Below are 19,828 nucleotides of genomic sequence, written 5' to 3'. Positions count from 1 at the left end.
TTACATATATAGTGCAATTTTGAGTTGATAATCCTTGAGTCTGTTATCTTTGATTTCTGTAGTTTGGTAGGTAAATTTTCCAATATTTTTTTTAACTCCACTCACAGGCCTGGCCATAGCTTTACATATAGTGCAATTTTGAGTTGACAATCCTTGAGTCTGTTATCTTTGATTTCTGTAGTTTGGTAGGTAAATTTTCCAATATTTTTTTAAACTCCACTCACAGGCCTGGCCATAGCTTTACATATAGTGCAATTTTGAGTTGACAATCCTTGAGTCTGTTATCTTTGATTTCTGTAGTTTGGTAGGTAAATTTTCCAATATTTTTTTAAACTCCACTCACAGGCCTGGCCATAGCTTTACATATAGTGCAATTTTGAGTTGATAATCCTTGAGTCTGTTATCTTTGATTTCTGTAGTTTGGTAGGTAAATTTTCCAATATTTTTTTAAACTCCACTCACAGGCCTGGCCATAGCTTTACATATAGTGCAATTTTGAGTTGACAATCCTTGAGTCTGTTATCTTTGATTTCTGTAGTTTGGTAGGTAAATTTTCCAATATTTTTTAAACTCCACTCACAGGCCTGGCCATAGCTTTACATATAGTGCAATTTTGAGTTGATAATCCTTGAGTCTGTTATCTTTGATTTCTGTAGTTTGGTAGGTAAATTTTCCAATATTTTTTTAAACTCCACTTACAGGCCTGGCCATAGCTTTACATATAGTGCAATTTTGAGTTGATAATCCTTGAGTCTGTTATCTTTGATTTCTGTAGTTTAGTAGGTAAATTTTCCAATATTTTTTTAAACCCCACTCACAGGCCTGGCCATAGCTTTACATATATAGTGCAATTTTGAGTTGACAATCCTTGAGTCTGTTATCTGTGATTTCTGTAGTTTGGTAGGTAAATTTTCCAATATTTTTTTTAACTCCACTCACAGGCCTGGCCATAGCTTTACATATAGTGCAATTTTGAGTTGACAATCCTTGAGTCTGTTATCTTTGATTTCTGTAGTTTGGTAGGTAAATTTTCCAATATTTTTTTAAACTCCACTCACAGGCCTGGCCATAGCTTTACATATAGTGCAATTTTGAGTTGATAATCCTTGAGTCTGTTATCTTTGATTTCTGTAGTTTAGTAGGTAAATTTTCCAATATTTTTTAAAACCCCACTCACAGGCCTGGCCATAGCTTTACATATATAGTGCAATTTTGAGTTGACAATCCTTGAGTCTGTTATCTTTGATTTCTGTAGTTTGGTAGGTAAATTTTCCAATATTTTTTAAAACCCCACTTACAGGCCTGGCCATAGCTTTACATATAGTGCAATTTTGAGTTGATAATCCTTGAGTTTGTTATCTTTGATTTCTGTAGTTTGGTAGGTAAATTTTCCAATATTTTTTAAAACCCCACTCACAGGCCTGGCCATAGCTTTACATATAGTGCAATTTTGAGTTGATAATCCTTGAGTCTGTTATCTTTGATTTCTGTAGTTTGGTAGGTAAATTTTCCAATATTTTTTTAAACCCCACGCACAGGCCTGGCCATAGCTTTACATATAGTGCAATTTTGAGTCGGTAATCCTTGAGTCTGATATCTTTGAGTCTGATATCTATGATTTCTCTACAGAACTGAAAGAAGTGCATTGGTCACAGAGCAACTCTTGGGCGCAGCCAATAAATTCTGTCAGTACGCTGCCAGCGATTGCCGTGGTATGTTGTGTAAGCTTGGCGAGGATTGCCTACTTAATTTACTACATGTGTGGAAGATTCATGTATCTCAGTCACAAACAATAAAGGTATGTTTCAGTGTTATACAGGGTGTCCCAGAATGATTTGTACCGTGTTTGCAAAAATAATTTTAAAAAAAAGACGGGCGGTGTATCTATTTTTGATACCAGCATTATAATGTTGGACATGTCTCCTACTTATTCTGTTAATTTCAGCACGCTACCTTTATTTGTTTTGGCGTGGCATGTAATAATGTAAAATCTATGAAAAACGACTCGCATACCTTTGAAAAATGGCACGATACGATTAAATGAAGAACGTGGGATGTTTGGCACAGCATTTCGACGACAACTACTGTTATCTATCAATCAATCAATCAATCAAATTTATTCATCCAACAATGCATGTACAATATAAATATAAATATAAGCATATAAATACAGTGTAATACAAAAATATATACTAATCTGCATAGCATAAATTATACTATGCAACATGCATGTACGGTAATTGCAGATGTTAGGGCCTATACATATTAAATAAATATTATATGCAAAGTATACTGAGAATAAGATATAATAAATAAACATACTATAGTATATATTATGGTATATGATAATAATGACATGGTAATGATGGTATTGAAACAATGGTTATAAATAAGTTATGTCTAAATACTTGTAAATAGCTATATTATTTTTGAATGTACATACAATGGAGGATGAGGACACTGCTAAACGCAAAGCGTGGGATTGCAATGCCCTCCTACGGAACAGTACAAGACAAAACAAAAACAAAGTTATCCGACTACATTAAAGAAAGAAAGAAAGGAAGGAAGGAGAGATAGGATGAGATAATAATAAGACAAAGATAGGGACAGCTGGAAAATGATAAACAAAAAAATTTGAGCTATAACGATCAATGAGGATTTTTTTCATATTATATTTGAAGGAATTAAGTGAACTAGAAGCTTTCAGGTTTGAGGAAAGACTAGTCCAAATAATTGGACCTTGAGAGCGAGATGTATTACTTGCCAGTACGGTATTTGAAGGTTCAATGAATGGCTCGTGGGCATACCTAGTGTCATAGTGATGGGTTAATGTTTGGATTTTGAAAAAATCATCTTTGATGAGATCATTAGGCAGGAGGTCATGGTGAAATTGATACATAAATGATGCAAGTTGGATTTTGTATATGTCATTAATCGTTGGGGTTTTTAGAGATGAAAAGAGAGGGTCTGTGTGGGCTAGCCAGAGAGAATTGGTGCATGTTCGAATTACTCTTTTCTGAAGTAGAAAGAGTGATTCAATATTAGAATTATTGGGATCAGCCCAAATCATTGCACCATATGACAAATATGGAAGAACAAGTGAATTGTACAGGGTTAGGAGAGACTCTTGCGGCAAGAAGGGTCTAACCTTTCTAATAACACCATTGTATTTGGATATAATTTTGGAAACATGTTGTGTATGGGAAGTCCAGGAAAAGTTATGATCAATCAGAATACCGAGGAATTTGGTGGTTTGAACTTTTTGGATGGGTATATTATTAATTTTAATGTCAAGTTCAATATCAGGTTTATTATTATGTTTATTTTTGAATATAATATAATTAGTTTTTTGATATTTAATGACAATTTATTAAGTTTGAACCAATTTGATATATGATTAAGTTAGTTATTAACTATTGATTCTAATGTATTAGGATTATGGTGTGAGAAAAGGATATTGGTGTCATCAGCGAACAAAATAAAATGGGGTGCTTTAGAACAAAGTGGGAGATCATTAATGTATAAAAGAAATAATAGCGGCCCTAGGATCGATCCTTGAGGAGCTCCGCATTTGACATCAGCTGATGTGGATAGGGTGTTATTAAAGGAAACTCTTTGCTGTCTTCCGGATAGGTAGCTCTTGATCCAATCATTAGCAAGACCCCTGATACCATATGTATTAAGTTTATTCAGGAGAATGTTGTGGTTTATGGTGTCAAAGGCCTTGCTAAGATCTAGGAAAATACCAATTGTGTGTAGTTTGTTATCCAGGTTGTCCGCAATTTTACAATAAAGTTCGTTAATTGCCATGTATGTAGATCTTTTAGGCCTAAAGCCAAACTGGTGAGGGGTGAGAATGTTATGGTGGTCAATGAAGTTAAAGATCCGTGTGTAGACAATTTTTTCAAGAAGTTTGGAAATAGATGGAAGAATTGAAATAGGCCTATAGTTGGTGAAATTATGTTTATCATCTGCTTTAAAACTAGGTGTTACATTAGCCTGTTTTAGTGCAATAGGGACAGTTCCAGATGCAAGAGATGAATTGAAAATATGGGAAAGTACACCGCATATGGAAGGAATAACTTGTTTTAGAAGATTGTTACTGATGTCATCAGTTCCACTGCTGTTGCTATTTTTCAAATTCGATGTTAATTTTATAAGTTCATCTGGAGAAGTAGGGTACATGAAAAGTGTACTGGAATTGATATAAGATGACAGGGGAGGTTTAAAATTGGCAGGTGGATCAGGGATTTTATCAGCAAGGTTACTGCCAATATATTGGCGAAAAAGTTATTAAAGTTTTCAGCTATAGTTTGGTTATCAGTTATTCTTTTACCTTCACCGTCGTTAAAGAAATCGGGTAATTTAGTTTTTTTATTACGTCCTAGTAAATTGTTTAGTGTTTTCCACATTTCTTTTGTATTGTTTTTATTATTTTCAATTTTTGAGGTGATGTGTGATTTTTTTACTGAGACGAAGTAAAAGGTTTAGATGGTTACGATAATTATTATATTTTAGTTTGTTAACACTAGTTGGATTTAAGATGTAGATTTTATACAATTTATCTTTTGTTTGGAGCGATTTAATGAGTCCTTTAGTTACCCATGGTTTTTTCGGTGAGTTACGTTTAGAAATTACACTAGTTTTAATTGGGCAGTGAATGTTTAAGAGTGAAGAAAATTTAGAATTAAATCTATTATATGCCTCGTCTGGATCCAATGTGTGGGTTATCCGATGCCACTCAACAAGGGACAATGCATTGTTAAGACCTTTAATATTGTTAGCTTTCATATGACGTGACTTCTTTGTTAGAGGTGTGCATCGTACCGTGTTAGGCCTACAATTTTGTTGAGTGAGGAAAATTGGAAAGTGATCTGAAAGATCGGTGATGATAATACCGGACTGTTGGGGTTGCGCCTTAAAGCTTGCCGGACAGCTGCAATGTTCGCTCTAGTTCTTACAGTCTTACGAGCACCTGAAGCTTCACTCTGCCGATTCCTGACAGTTCAGTGCTCGTCAAACTTCTTTACGTTATACACTATCGTCTAATGAATCTTCTTTGCGTCTCAACATAGCTGCCGGTTTGCCAGTAAGGTTTTGAAAGAAATCCACGCTGCTGTAAATGAGGAGCTTTGAGGAACTGTCTTTTCTGTACCACAACCAGTTCGATCTCTGCAAGCATTTCAAATGACATGGACCTCACACCACAATAACTATATTTAAAACTACCGCCAAAGAGAGAATGGGATTAGGCCACAAATCCTTAATTCCATATAATGATTGCTTCGTAACGTCATAAATAATAGATAAATATCGGCTATTTAGTGGAAATATGAACAGGGCACAACTAAAATACCCGCATAACTTTTATATAAATAACTTTGTGCTGAACGGTTAGTAATGTTACAGATTTTCAAAATAGGTTGCGTTGTCAAAACTTAGAATTCACCATTTTTACGCAATCTTCTATAACTTCTACTAGAAACGTCCAATTTTAAAATCTAAAAAATCTGATAAAGCTAAATATATGGAAAACTCAAAATGCAAAACAATATGACCATTCAACATGCCCTTCATACCTAAAAAATTCCATCTTTCCCGGTATAGATCATTCTGGGACACCCTGTATTTATTTGCAGGATTCTTCATTTTGCAAAGAACTTTTATTTTATGATCAAAAGTTAATTCTGTCAGAAATCTGCTAGTAACTGCTGTGGTATGCTGATGTGTTGAAGATTCATTTATCACAGTCACAAACAATCAGTGTTGCCAAAACTTTTAGCGTCAAGGCGCGGCGCATTGACTCGCCAGGCCGCGGTAAATGATTCTCAAGTAGCCCAATTTTTTAAGCATCCAAAAAAAGCGCCCATTACCGGATATTTGGGCAGATTTACCCGAATTTAGAACGCAAAACACCCAATTGGGCGGAAAAGCACTTGACTTTGAAACTTCCGGTACTTACTGGGAAGTTACTGACCGATCAATAAATGGTCACAAAACCCATTGTAATTTCAATTTGGAGCTTCAAAGACTCAAAACCTTTATAAATCGGCTAAATTGAAAGGAAAATACATCAAATTACTGCCGCGGCCTGAGACTGGCAAAAGTAGCCCAATTTAAGACAAGTAGCGGCATGCTTTTTTGAGTAGCGGCAAGTGATCGCCAAGTAGCCCAATTGTGCGCCTAAGGCGCGGCGTTGGCATCACTGCAAACAATAAAGGTAGGTTGGAAGGTTAAAACTAAGGTGGATGTCCTCAATCTACAGAAAATATAACCACAACGGCTGGTATGGAAACTCATACCTGTCTTTATTTTAGTGGGAATTCATTTGAATGAACACAGCTTTCAACAGCTGTACTCGATCCAACCGTGATTGTATATCGCGTATTTCAAACTACAACGCGACCACACGACCTTGGATGCAGTACTAACCAATCTAAAGTGCGTTGGCATTGTTCGATTCACTTCCGTGTTACTCACGCACTGTCGCACACGCTGATGTACATTGTGCAGTGTACCCAAAAAATTATCATGCTATGTCACTGTCAGGCTGTGTTCATTCCCCATAGTGCTTATCTCAGAACCTACAGAGTCCTGTCCTACACACCCACCATAGATTTGTTCCCATAAATTGATACAAAATGATAACAAGTTTAATTCCATTTAGTTCAAATAAAATTTTACTTTAAGTCATATCAGAATGATCTATTTGTGCTCTAAATTAACACCTGCCAAAATGTTTTACTACATGTTTCAGTCAGCCAGCTACCTTATACTTTCCTATAGATCCAGGAACTCAATAATGTAAGGGAAAAAGTTTACTTGCATAGTTAAAGAGTTATTCATTTGATTTTCAGGATGAATTAATAGAATTCTTTAGACTACAGATGAAGTGTCACCATCCACAAGGAGTTTTGACAGAGGATACTGGAGTGTATGCAGTGGACATAGATATCTGGAAGGTACGCAAGAAATTATTGTGTATGATATGTGACACAATCTGGTCCACCGGGGCCAAAGGAGGCATTTTTGAAAATTGAATAACTATAAATATTACCTTATACAAACATTAGGCTATCATAAGGTCTGGTATACTTCGTTCTGAAGTTCTGAAGTTTTGTGATGTCTATTTTCTTATGTATATAATTGTTTTTTACTCCATATTTTTGCAGTTATCTTAATTTCAAATTTGGCGCCTTTGGCCCCCATGGACCAGATCGTGTCACATATAGACTTTTTCCCTTTATCTCAAAATGCTTGTATCCCATAACCTTAGCTAGTTGGTATGACATCGTTAGTATTCCCAATTTACAGATTGACCACAGGCATTCTCGTCGGCCATGTTCAAATTATGTGTTATTACTGATGTTGCACAGCCATTGCATTTTCAAACTCGTTTGCTGAATGGAATTGTGCAACAGTGGTGGTTACTGCAACCTGGAATAGGCTGGTCCAGTTAGAAGACCTATACACGTCTATGGAAAACATGACCTTAATCACCCACACAGGGGGTGTAGATTTCAAATGAAATCACTCGTTCAGGTAACATTTGAAATTCACACTCCCCCTGTGGGAGGTTAGGATCATGTCTAACATAGGGGGTGTATGGATTTCAACGGGAATAGCCCATACAGTGTTGACCACAGACTACTGACAGACTAACCACAAACAGTCAAATTCTCAGCACAACCCGATAATGAGGGTGTATCATTCGATGGAGTGCGACACACAAAGCTGACATGCACATACCGCATATTTTTACTGTCTTTCGTGTACATGCGAAGACATGCAATGCTCTATCACGTATACATGAAGACATGCAACACTGGCGTGATCATTAAAAATGCACGATCGAAAGTACAGCCCTCATGAATATGCAAGAATTCACAGCATACAAAGCACAGGGAATTTGACTGTTGATGGATAGTCTGTATTAGTCTGTAGTTCAGACACTGTTTTCCCATGATGACCTGAGCATGCACAAACAACCATATTTTTTCCTAATCATATGTGCGAGGTCTTTGCCTTGTCATCTACTGCATCTGACCCACAATTCAAATGCAGTAGAGCGACGAAAAATAACCCTGTTCTATGGGTATTTTGCTAAAATCATGTAAAATCAGCTGTTTTTGGCTAATGGAAGAAGAGCATCATTGTTGGCGAGTTTTGGCTTTAAACAGGATCAAACCTGGGAGCTATTGAACAAGAGTCTAATACCTTAACCACTGTACCATTCTGTGTTGTAATAGCTTATGGACCTTCCTGACTATTTATTTTCAGAGTCATTTACGCAAGTTGTATGAGCTTCTGTACGAAGACTGGAAACAAGCCGGCTCAAGACTAAAAATGAAAGGAAGCGGGTAAGGTTTCATCAAAGGATGATTTGTAAACTATTCGGCTATTCCAGTTGATATCCCTATACCCCCTATGGAAGACATGACCTTGATCTTCCACACAGGGAGTGTAGATTTCAAATAGGGTTACCTGAATGGATGACTTTATTTGAAATCTACACATATTTCAACTAAATGTCCCTATGACATTAAAAATGATGATGTAATGTATATTTTTTCTGAATCACTTTAGTGATATCTTGCATTAGGACTGAAAAATGTTTATTGCTCAGAAAAAAAATCACTCCAAGATAGCAAAATCTATTACTTCTTAGGTATTTCTCAGACAGTGAAGCAAAATATTCATCCAAATCCTTAAATTTCCATCCAGATCCTGAAGTTTCCTTCTGAATCCTGAAATCTCCATGGAATGAGTTCTTGGATTCCACATGTTTTCCAGACTTGTCTTGTAATGTGTATCAGCGTGTTCCATCCAAAATAATCCTGACATTTTCATCCAAATTAATCCTGAAATTTCCTTCCAAATCCTGAAATTCCCATCCAAATCCAGAAAATTCCTTCCAAATCTTGAAATTTCCCTCCAATACAGAAATTTTCCTGGATTTTCCTAAATTCCACCTATTTTCCATCTTGTGTCAGCACAAGTAAAATTACTGTTTTGCTGCTTTCTTTTAGGACTAGCCGTGAGATGCTTTTCAAGCCCAACTACGTAGACCTGGCAGCAGACATATGCCATCAAGTGAGTGATTTGATGTTGTTGTTGTTGTTGTTGTTGTTGTTGTTGTTGTTGTTGTTGTTGTTGTTGTTGTTGTTGTTGTTGTTGTTGTTAATTAAGGCCCATTCAGTGAGCCCAGCGAAAGTGTAAACAACTTAAATTTGTTTATAAATTGTCTATAAGTGAAGATTAGGGGATCTAGAATGAGCGTTTATGGTGTTTCGACAGTATTTTTGTGGGACATGAGAGCACCTCAGGCGTATCGAATTGTATTCTGAATCTGAAGCATGTCTTTCTGATATCAAATAATTTTCATTTTTGAAATTCACGATATAATACAAATTTTATGACAAATTATTAAAATTTGATATTTTCTTAAAGTGTATGTAGCTGGGAGGAAAAGCCGACGATCAATTGAAAATTTTGACCTTTTATATTGAAGATATGGATTTTATCCCCCCAAAAGACCTATTTTTTTTGGTGTTTTGGGGAAAAATCCATATCTTCAATGCTGAAAGGTCAAAATTTTCAATTGATCGTCGGCTTTTCATCCCACCTACATACACTTTAAGTATAAATCATCAGATTTATAAAGTTTACTTCAAGTACTGTTAAATATCAAAATATCAATTTTTAATGATTTGCCATAAAATGTGTATTACATTGCGAATTTCAAAAATCCAAATTATTTTATATCAAAAGGACATTCTTCGTATTCAGAATGCAATTCGATATGTCTGATGTGCTCTAATGTCCCACAATAAATACTGTCCAAACGTTCATACCCCTTCCCGTAAGTCATTACAATTGTCATTAGGTATTTTTGAAATGAAAATTTTTGAAAAAAAGTAAAGGGAAACAGCAGTATTGACAAAATTGAAACCCCATTTAAATTACATGTAGCTAATTTCTCAAAGTAGAGATATTAGAATTTTATGTAAAATGTCCTATTCTGTGTTTATTATATACTGTCAGCTTAACATCTTTTGATGATTTTCCAAATGAGCAAATTGCTGAATAGGCCTTTTAATTACTGATGCTGCTCCTTGTCATCTTATGGAAATGTTCACATTCTCGTTTTCATGGTTCCCTTTCCAAAGTTATCTTGTTATTCCACTTTCTGTTGACATTGTTGTTGATGCTAGTGTTATTGTTAGCCTACGTATCATCTATATTTGTTTACTTTCTATTTATTCAAGAATACATCAGATTTTTGAACTTTTTCTCAATCACAGATCTTTGCAGACGACACATCATCACTAGAGGTCACTCAAGTCGCCACACAGTCAACCAGTCAAAACCAGGGTTCCGTCAAACGACGAAAACTGGAATCTGGCTGGCAGATGCTGCGAGACTACATCAGCCAGCATGGTAATTATAATACCATGATACCATGGTTACAGCTGTTGAGGGCGCTGTTGGCGAAATTTCCCGCAAGTTTGCCAGAGCCAGAGTATATTGCTTTGTTAACAGCATTGCATCAGGCCCAGATTGGTTGCAAAAGGTAATTGGTATGGTACAGATTTTTACTTGATTTTATATTCTATGTAACATTTTTTCATAATATTTCCCCCTTTTTTTCCATAAATTTACCATCTTACAATGAGCTCCCTTTTAAAAATTGGTGTTGGGCAGGAAAAACCGCCTAATTGTTTATGGCCCCTGAACATGTTTAAAACAAAACTGCTAACTGGTTATATAGGAGGTTTTGCTTTAAACATGTTTAGGGGCCATGACACATAGGAGGTTTTTCCTGCCCAATGATGAAAATGCTCCTTCACTGAAAATATCAATAAAAAGCTGAAAATCCTGTTATGAAATCCTTAATAAAAATTTTCTGGAGTATCATCAGGAAAAAAAAGTTCATTTTGGCATTTGTGAGGGCAGCCAGGTAATTCTGCTAAAGCCTGCTAGGGCACAAGGCAATCACATCCTAAAGAATACATCCAAAGTTACACATTTTGAGAGGCACCAAGGCAAAGGCATGGGGCACCCAAGGCAATTGCCTTTTTCTCTGGTTATTTTTTCCCTGTATCGTATATACATTTTGCAAAGCAGGTTGAATGCGGATTTGTCGGTACTCTAAAATATGTTATTTACTCTCTTCTGTGGAGACAATTTGTATGATAATGGAGTAAAGATATACTGCGGGATGTATATGCAATACATGGGTAGCCATTTTATTTTGTTCGGATTTATTTTGGGCATCTTCGTCTGACTGGGTAAGTGCCTCACATTGGGCTTTTCCATTTAAAATCCACACTACATGTACCCCTGTGGAAGATTTTGGAAATATCTTCCACAGGGGAGTATGATTTTCAAATGTAATTAGTCAGGGTTAATCATTTTAAAACCCATACTACCCCTGTACAATGGCTTCACCTATAGCTACCCATACTACCCCTGTACAATGGCTTCACCTATAGCTTCCACAACTGGAGTCAGTTTTTCAAATGAAAGTTACCCAACTGTCTATTTTATTTGAAACTCGTACTACCCCTGTGGAAGATATTTCCAAAATCTTCCACAGGGGTAGTGTGGATTTTAAATGGAATAGCCCAATGATGTTCATGTTTAAAACCTTGATTACTGTCTGTTTGCAGCACTTTTATAGATGTCCATGAAATGTTATGGATGCTTGAAATTGTGTATCAACAAATTAATCTTGCCACATGTCATCAAAATCCCTCACATATTGCAGGTTAATGTAAGATTCTTGATAAGGCATATAAAAATCTATTTATACTACATTGATACTCTCCTGGTTTATTTTAGAGCTGAAGTCCAATCCTGGTTACTCCTGTGCCTATGTGCTCTTGCTAGGAGTCAGGAAGCCAATAGAGACAACCTGTATGCCACTACCATAGCATCACTCAACGTAGACTGGATCAAAGTATGGAATGCTGCTATAAGGTAAGAAAGAGGTTTGGTTTAGTTAACTGGTTTCGCAATTTGGAGAATTGACATCAGGATTTTTCTTTCATTATTGTGCAAAATGGTAATTTTAACAAATCCAGAATCATATGTGATGAAGACTGGGTTGTATGCAAAGATCTTTTAGTAAACTTAGATCTGGTGATGCGTTTACTGATGGCTGTAAACGTAACCAGCTCGGCTGAAATATGAATTTGAATAAACCAAAAAATATACGGTAAGAATTTTCGCACCATGTTCGTCAAAGCTCACTTTTCAATGTGCGAACTGTAGTTAGGATGACAAAAACAGCTGGTAAGCAAGTCTACTAAATGACCTCAAAAGGTCAAGTCATCTGAGGAAAAAAAATGGCGGACAAGAACCGGCCCCTTTCTAGCGAAAATACAGCTTATTTAGCCAATGTGAACATGGGTCATCGGCAGAAATATTTTCCTCTCATATTGGACTAACCCGTCAGCTATTATGGTATTTCACAATATAACAGTAATGGAAAGAAACGTGCAAATGTTTGTCATGTTTCATACTGACGAAGTGACCTGCTCTAATGACGTCACTATGTAAACAACATAGAGGTAATTAATAAAATAATTAATTGGGTACGTGTAATACCAAATATGCAGGTATCCAAAAGTATGCTAATTAGAAAGTCCAATGAATCAGAATATGATCCCGGTATCCAAAATTATGCAAATGAGGTTACATGAACATGTACAGTGGATGGCCTCTAGTTAATTAATATACCTCTGTGGTTGCATGTGATGCAATTACTTTGTCATGCTGATTGGCCAGCCTTCCTGCCACTTGTTGGCCTCTTTCAGTTGTAGTTGATTGCAAATGAAAATGCTAGATAAAGCAACAGTTGGTCATCAATATATTATTCAGCATGAAAAGACACTTGAGGAGGGATAGCGCAGGCTCAAAAATATAAAGGGTCCAATTGATTTTTTTCTGGACCCTTGCAGCCCTGCAAAACACAAATTTAAGCCCAAGGAGAATTTTAAGGGGTCCAAAGTTCTGAACGTTGAACTTTATTGTATTGATCGGTTATTTTCATGATTTTGGAATGATCTATTACGGAAGATTTCTTGGGTTTTCTGTATCATTATTGGTTCCTTTCTTGTAATCGACAATCACAAAATTTTATTATGAACATCAATTTACTTGAGTATAAGTTTTGACTTTATTAGCACATGCAGTAACAAAAAAACAGAATAATTTTTGCCAATTATAAGTTGAACAAAGTGTAATTGTCATTATTTTCAGGACCATCAATCTACATTCTGCTGAAGCTGAAGCATTTGACCTTTTGACCTATCTGTTGCATCATGGGATAGTTCAGCCTGACAAGGACCATTGGAGATTATTCACTCCCGGATGCGCCCAACCCGCATCGTAAGTTTACCTTTCTTGTGTCACATTAGTCAATTCATTGTAGCCCTGCTTTAGCTAACACCTGAGGTTCAATTGAACTTGTCAAGGAAAGCTCTCAATGAAATTTCAACCACATCAGTTTAGATATATGTAGCCTTCAGTGTATACCATGTGTCATAAGTCTGTTCCTCCCCATAAGAAAACCATTTTAACATGCTTTAAATTAAACTTTCACAATTAATTTGATATTAATTTGTTATTGGTTATTGTTTTAGATTAATATAAATGTCACTTAGCAATAATTTGAAGTTTTTTTGAAGGTAAACCCTGGTTATTGTAACTTTTTCATTGAAATCTGCAGACCTTTAAATCCGTCAAGACATACAAAATTAGCTCTAAAATTCTAGAACAACGGCCAACATATTTTTTTCGCTGCAATGAACCTTAGGATTCATTGCAGCTAGTAGCCCAAAGGCAAATAAACAGAGGGGTACTTCCATATTGATGCTACGCTCCAGGGGAAGTCGGAATATAGGCGGAACGGACTTACGACACAAGGTATAACATTTTGAAGCATTTGTGTCTCAAAAACGCGGCATACCAGTTAAACTTGTGAGGCAATATTGCAGCAAAGTTGTCTGACATGCTCACGAAATGACCTAACCAGAAAAAAAAAAAAATACAGGTATAAGTCGCAAAATTTGCAGTTTTGCAATATATTTTGGCTCGTAATGCAGGGATAAATATTTGCATGAACCACAATGTTTTGTAAATTTTGTTATGGCATTTTGAGCTTGGGTCAACTTGCCTCTGTTAATACTGTTTCCAGTGACCATATCTAATCGCTACTGTACCGTTTTTGTCATTTTTGAACTACTCTCATATATAGGAACTCGCTCAGATTTCTAGCCGCATGCCTGAAGTACCAACACATTCCAGAAAACTTCATGAGTCAGCCTAGCATGCTAGGCTCCAGTGCAGACTTCAGTAAAGGGAACTACCCATTAAGGCATCAGTTATTGTATTGGCTGCTACCTGTTGAAGAGGAGATTGAGACTGGGGAGAGACCAGAAGTGGCTAAGTATTTGAAGAAGTAAGGTTGTAGGATCATTCTAAATATACTTGTGTAAAACAATTTCATTGAAAAACAATTATGTCAAGACATTTTAAGGGGGTACTACACCCCTGCCCAATTTTGTGCCTATTTTTGCATTTTTCTCAAAAATTATAGCGCATTGGTGACAAGTAAGATATGTATATTATAGGGGCAAGGACTATAACTACTGCACTGGAAATTTTATTTCAGCACAGACAACAGTTGTGGAGTTACAGTCAAAAATGAGGGAAAACCAATATTTGATCAATAAATCAATAACTACTTGCCTTGAGTTGCTGAATTTTCAGTACAGTAGTTGTAGTCTTTGCCCCTATAATATACATATCTTACCTGTCACCAATGCGCTATAATTTTTGAGAAAAATGCAAAAATAGGCACAAAATTGGTCATGGGTGTAGTACCCTCTTAAGGCATTAACAGATTTTAACATTATGATAGAGCTGACTGGTTGGGGCCTAGATAGCTGTTAACCTTCTTTTTGAAGCTGTCCCATTTCACAATTCCTGGAATGTGAGGCGGGAGTGCATTCCATGTGCATCTTTGATTGATTGTTAGACTTTCATACACTCCTAGATAGTGAGAACCAATCAGAGCACACGTTAGTAAATTACTAGCCATGCATAAATATTGTATAATTGCACGTTTGTGCACTCCGCATAGTACGCGCAGTGATTTTGGACACGTTCATTTTTCTTGCGGGTGGATGAATTTATATTTGCGTGCATTTTCCATCATTTTTAGTGACAATTTTGTATAAAAGTAGCGAAAATCACAGGATTTTTTTCTTGTGTATGAAATAGGTTAATAAATGCGTATCACTTGTTGCTCGAGAAATTGTACAAAATAATGCACTTGTACTGAGATGTTGTTGCGTCTAATGCACTCCCCCCTTCGGGGCTCGTGTATTAGACGCATCAACATCTCAGTACGCATGCATTATTTTGTACAATTTCACTCCCAGCAAGTGGTATGCATTTATTAACCTATAATTGTGAAACAGGCCCCAGGTTTGTTCTTTCTAGATGGAGTTATATTTGTGTAGATAATTAATCTTACCATTTGTGCATTTTGTAGTTTTTCAGCATCATTTGGAGCAGACGTTCTTGTGTCTCTCACTCAAAAGATACCAAGACATTCTGGTGTAGACCATAAAGGTACCCTGGAGTACAACTCAGAAAACGATGAAATCTTGACAACTCAATGCAAAGATTATAAGCAACGAGAAGAACTTTACCTTCAGTCGACCTTTGACCTACCAGTATCAAATGATCAATCTCATCAGCAGTCAGTGGACAAGACAGTGAAGAAGATGGGGTATAGTGTAGTAGCTAGTGTCAAATTAAAGCTGATGCAGAGACTTATACTCATAGGAAACCAACTCTTAGAAACAGTGACAAAAGATGTAAGTATATAGCTTAGGCCTAAAAAAAAATTGTTTGATTGGTGTAACCCGACAGACCGTAGGCCTAAAAGTAGGCAGAACCCTAGACTTTTTTGAAAAAAAAAAAAAAAAAAAGGTTTCAAGACCTTTATCATATGCAATTTCACCTTAATCAAGCAATTTTTTTAGGCCTTTCTTTCTGACACAGCTATTTTGTTTAAAGGTCATATATATTGCTCCCAAGACAACATTTCATTAATATTATTTATGGCCAAGTCCTGGCCCTTAGGCCAAATTACATTAAAAATAAAAATACACATAAAAACAATTGATTAAAATATTTAAGCAAACTTGCACTGGATATGAAACAAAATAAGCATTGCAGAATAACATTCAGAAAGTTGAGTATGAAAGTCAAAAAAGGATTTATGAAGTATTGCACTTTTAACATGCATTGGGCTAATAACTCCCACTTTGAAAAGTGCATGCATTAAAATGTTAAATTTCGTGTTGTTTTTCGTTTTCTAAAGATAACCATTAAAATTTACCCACTCTAGGGAAATCCAATTTTTTTCATATTAAAAACACTGAAGAAAAACCATACTGCGGAAACATAGCATGTTGCCTCAGGGGATCGACGCTAAGTCAGGTACCGCGTGAGCAAACTCAGAAATAGCGCAAACAGCGAGCGGCGTACACAAAAAAAACTTCGCAGCGTAAGATAAGCGATGTCGCCAGGTCTGTACGCTGTACCGGCGTCAGCTGAATTCGAGGTGTGATCCGACATGTCCAAATAAACTGTTCCTTTTCGACACTTTACGGCACATATGTGACCCGGCAGCACAAACGAGCCGTAAATTCCCTAAATTGTATTCTGAGTTATGGTGTAAAATGTATACGAAGGTCGTATTCATCGGTCACTTAAGCTGGCGCGACATCTGTCTTATTTTGATAGTCACAACACCAATCAATAATCCTATTATTGAAGTGGATAATAAGCTTCTACCTTAGATGGCTATAGAACTTTTAATAGCTCTGGTCTTTGTTTGCTTTTGCTAAATCCTTTTCAAGTGGTGGGTTATTTGTATAGGTATGCATAACCAACAATTAACAATGAGAGAACCTTCTTAAACCTCGTTGACTTGGGGATGATTTGAAATGACCGCCAATTATGACTGTTTGATATTTATTGCCAGCAATGTGGAAAAAGAGACACACATAGAAACGTAAAAAGCTATAATTTTGTTGAAGAAGCAAAGTTTAACTAACCATAACTCCGCTTCTGGATATCGTTTGAAGTCAAATGATATACCATTTTTAAGTTTATGATGTTTATTTTTAAACACGAAATAAAACAAAATTGACCGGGGAGGAATTTACGGCTCATTCGCCGTGGGCGGTCACATATTTAAAAGAAAAAAATGAAATTTCCATGCTGTTTTGTCCAAATACGCTTACCGTACGATCAAGCACAAAGATTTATCCATTAGCTGGTTTATGAATGATTGTGTCCAGATTGCAAAGGGCTCAGCGGCACAAAGATGCATGTCCATTAGCTGTTGTATGAATGATTGCATCCAGATTACCTGGGCTCAGCGACACAAAGACGTATGTCCATTAGCTATTGTATGAATGATTGCATCCAGATTACCTGGGCTCAGCGACACAAAGACGTATGTCCATTAGCTGTTGTATGAATGATTGCATCCAGATTGCCTGGGCTCAGCAGCACAAAGACGTATGTCCATTAGCTGTTGTATGAATGATTGCATCCAGATTGTGTGGGCTCAGCGGCACAAAGATGTATGTCCATCAGCTACTGTATGAATGATTGCATCTAGATTGTGTGGGCTCAGCGGCACAAAGATGTATGCCCATCAGCTGCTGTATGAATGATTGCATCAAGATTGCCTGGGCTCAGCAGCACAAAGACGTATGTCCATTAGCTGTTGTATGAATGATTGCATCCAGATTGTGTGGGCTCAGCGGCACAAAGATGTATGTCCATTAGCTGCTGTATGAATGATTGCATCTAGATTGTGTGGGCTCAGCGGCACAAAGATGTATGTCCATCAGCTGCTGTATGAATGATTGCATCTAGATTGCCTGGGCTCAGCAGCACAAAGACGTACGTCCATTAGCTGTTGTATGAATGATTGCATTCAGATTGTGTGGGCTCAGCGGCACAAAGACGTATGCAGGGATGCCAGTTTTCCGGATATTTCCGGAAATCCGGACCGCACGTTTAAAAAAAAAAAAATTCGGTCGGCCGGTCGCAAAAAAATCTCCCGTTGGAAGGAAAAAAATCTGAGGAAATCTCCAATTTGAAAATGAAAATTCCTTAGAACCCTGACTGGATGACTCAACTAGATTTCAACTAGATAATGGTACTCATTTAACATGCATGTGGTCAAATTTTTATATTATTGAGAACACCTTTTCATGCCCAAAATTGATGAATTTTAGTCCATTATCGGACAGCATATTATACTGAGTGTGTCGGCTTTTGCGTTCAAAAACTCATCTCTTTTTCCTCAACAAATATTACCCAAGTAAGAAGTATGTAATGTGTATTAATGAACGATGACGTTTGAGATGATGCTGGACTGATGATGCTGATGCTGTATAGGCCTATGTATAGTCTAATATCAAGTCATGTTTAAGTCTAAATGGAAATGAACTTCGGTCAAAGGTTTGATATGAACCTTTTAGCTGTATCCTTTGGCTTTGTGTAGCCGTCGTTGTGAACATGGGGGGGTGGGGGAGGTTGGGTGGGGTGGTTGAGTGTGTGTAGGCCTATGTATTTCCTTTTTAGGCCTACTATTTTAGTCCCAATTTGTAGTGACATCACTCTGTCTCTGTATGTTTAACATACCGAATTTTACAAATTACTCTTATCATACAATGTCCAGGTACAATGTATTCTTCATGCACAATCATAAGTACCCCCATGTGGGCCCCCTCCCACATACCCGAAGGGGGGGGTAAAAAAATTTGATGAATCATTGTTTTTCTATTGCGCATTACATATATCAATTTCAATCATGTAGGCCATGTTATTAGGCCAAAAAAACACTTTGAAGAATGTCTCCCATGTACAAAAGTATAGGAAACAGAACATTTAAAACCACTTTTTTAGGATGAAGGAAGCATTTTTTCAAAAAAAGTCTAAAACAGGTTTTTTTAATCAAAAATGGTCTCTTTTGGGGTGCTAAATCTGCTAAAATGTTTGTCGTCCTGAAATTTTAACCAAAAGGTGGGGGTGGGTGGGGTGGGGTGGGGTGGGGGAGGCAGTGGATGCCAAGCACAAATTATTAATTATTGTTTTATTTTTCTGCTTCACATATATCAACATCAGCCATATTGGTCATGTAATAAAGCCAAAAAACATTTTTTAAGAGTGTCTCTTGTGCATAAAAGTATAGGAAACTCAAAACTTTAAAGCATGTTTTCTGGAAGAAGGAAGCACTTTTATTAAAAGTGTAGAACAAGCCAGGAGCTTTGAAATGTTCTTTTTACCCTCTGAAATGGCCTTTCCTGTGGTGCTAAATGTGCAGAAACCATCTGGCTTCGGGGGGCTTTGCCCCCTCGACCCCCAACAGGGGCTTTGCCCCTGGACCCCGCCAGGGCCCTGGACCCCACGCCGTGAGGGACGAGAGCTCCGCTCGTTACGCTTCCCATTTAGTATTTTATGAAATATTTTTTTCCTTCCCAACTTCAGGAGGCCACTGGTATCCCTGCGTATGTCCATTAGCTGCTGTATGAATGATTGCATCTAGATTGTGTGGGCTCAGCGGCACAGAGACGTATGTCCATTAGCTGTTGTATGAATGATTGCATCTAGATTGTGTGGGCTCAGCGGCACAAAGATGTATGTCCATCAGCTGCTGTATGAATGATTGCATCAAGATTGCCGGGGCTCAGCGGCACAAAGACGTATGTCCATTAGCTGTTGT

The 19,828-nt window shown here is 36.9% G+C and overlaps 1 protein-coding gene across 1 annotated transcript in view; it reads left to right on the top strand.

Annotated features, from left to right (window-relative positions):
• LOC140141622 (serine-protein kinase ATM-like) overlaps nucleotides 1-19,828 on the top strand; it is a 128,796-nt gene that overhangs the window by 8,069 nt on the left and 100,899 nt on the right. Inside the window, exons 6-14 of the mRNA XM_072163533.1 lie at nucleotides 1,630-1,798; nucleotides 6,858-6,962; nucleotides 8,281-8,360; nucleotides 9,030-9,093; nucleotides 10,305-10,573; nucleotides 11,845-11,982; nucleotides 13,267-13,395; nucleotides 14,264-14,467; nucleotides 15,566-15,893. Of these exons, the coding sequence (XP_072019634.1) occupies nucleotides 1,630-1,798; nucleotides 6,858-6,962; nucleotides 8,281-8,360; nucleotides 9,030-9,093; nucleotides 10,305-10,573; nucleotides 11,845-11,982; nucleotides 13,267-13,395; nucleotides 14,264-14,467; nucleotides 15,566-15,893 (1,486 nt within the window). The remainder of the gene's footprint in view (nucleotides 1-1,629; nucleotides 1,799-6,857; nucleotides 6,963-8,280; nucleotides 8,361-9,029; nucleotides 9,094-10,304; nucleotides 10,574-11,844; nucleotides 11,983-13,266; nucleotides 13,396-14,263; nucleotides 14,468-15,565; nucleotides 15,894-19,828) is intronic.

This window comes from Amphiura filiformis, chromosome 19 (genome assembly GCF_039555335.1).
Source record: "Amphiura filiformis chromosome 19, Afil_fr2py, whole genome shotgun sequence".
In the NCBI taxonomy this organism is placed as follows: Eukaryota; Metazoa; Echinodermata; class Ophiuroidea; order Amphilepidida; family Amphiuridae; genus Amphiura; species Amphiura filiformis.
The sequence above is the reverse complement of the archived record's forward strand: the minus strand, read 5'-3'. Positions and strand labels throughout refer to the sequence as shown.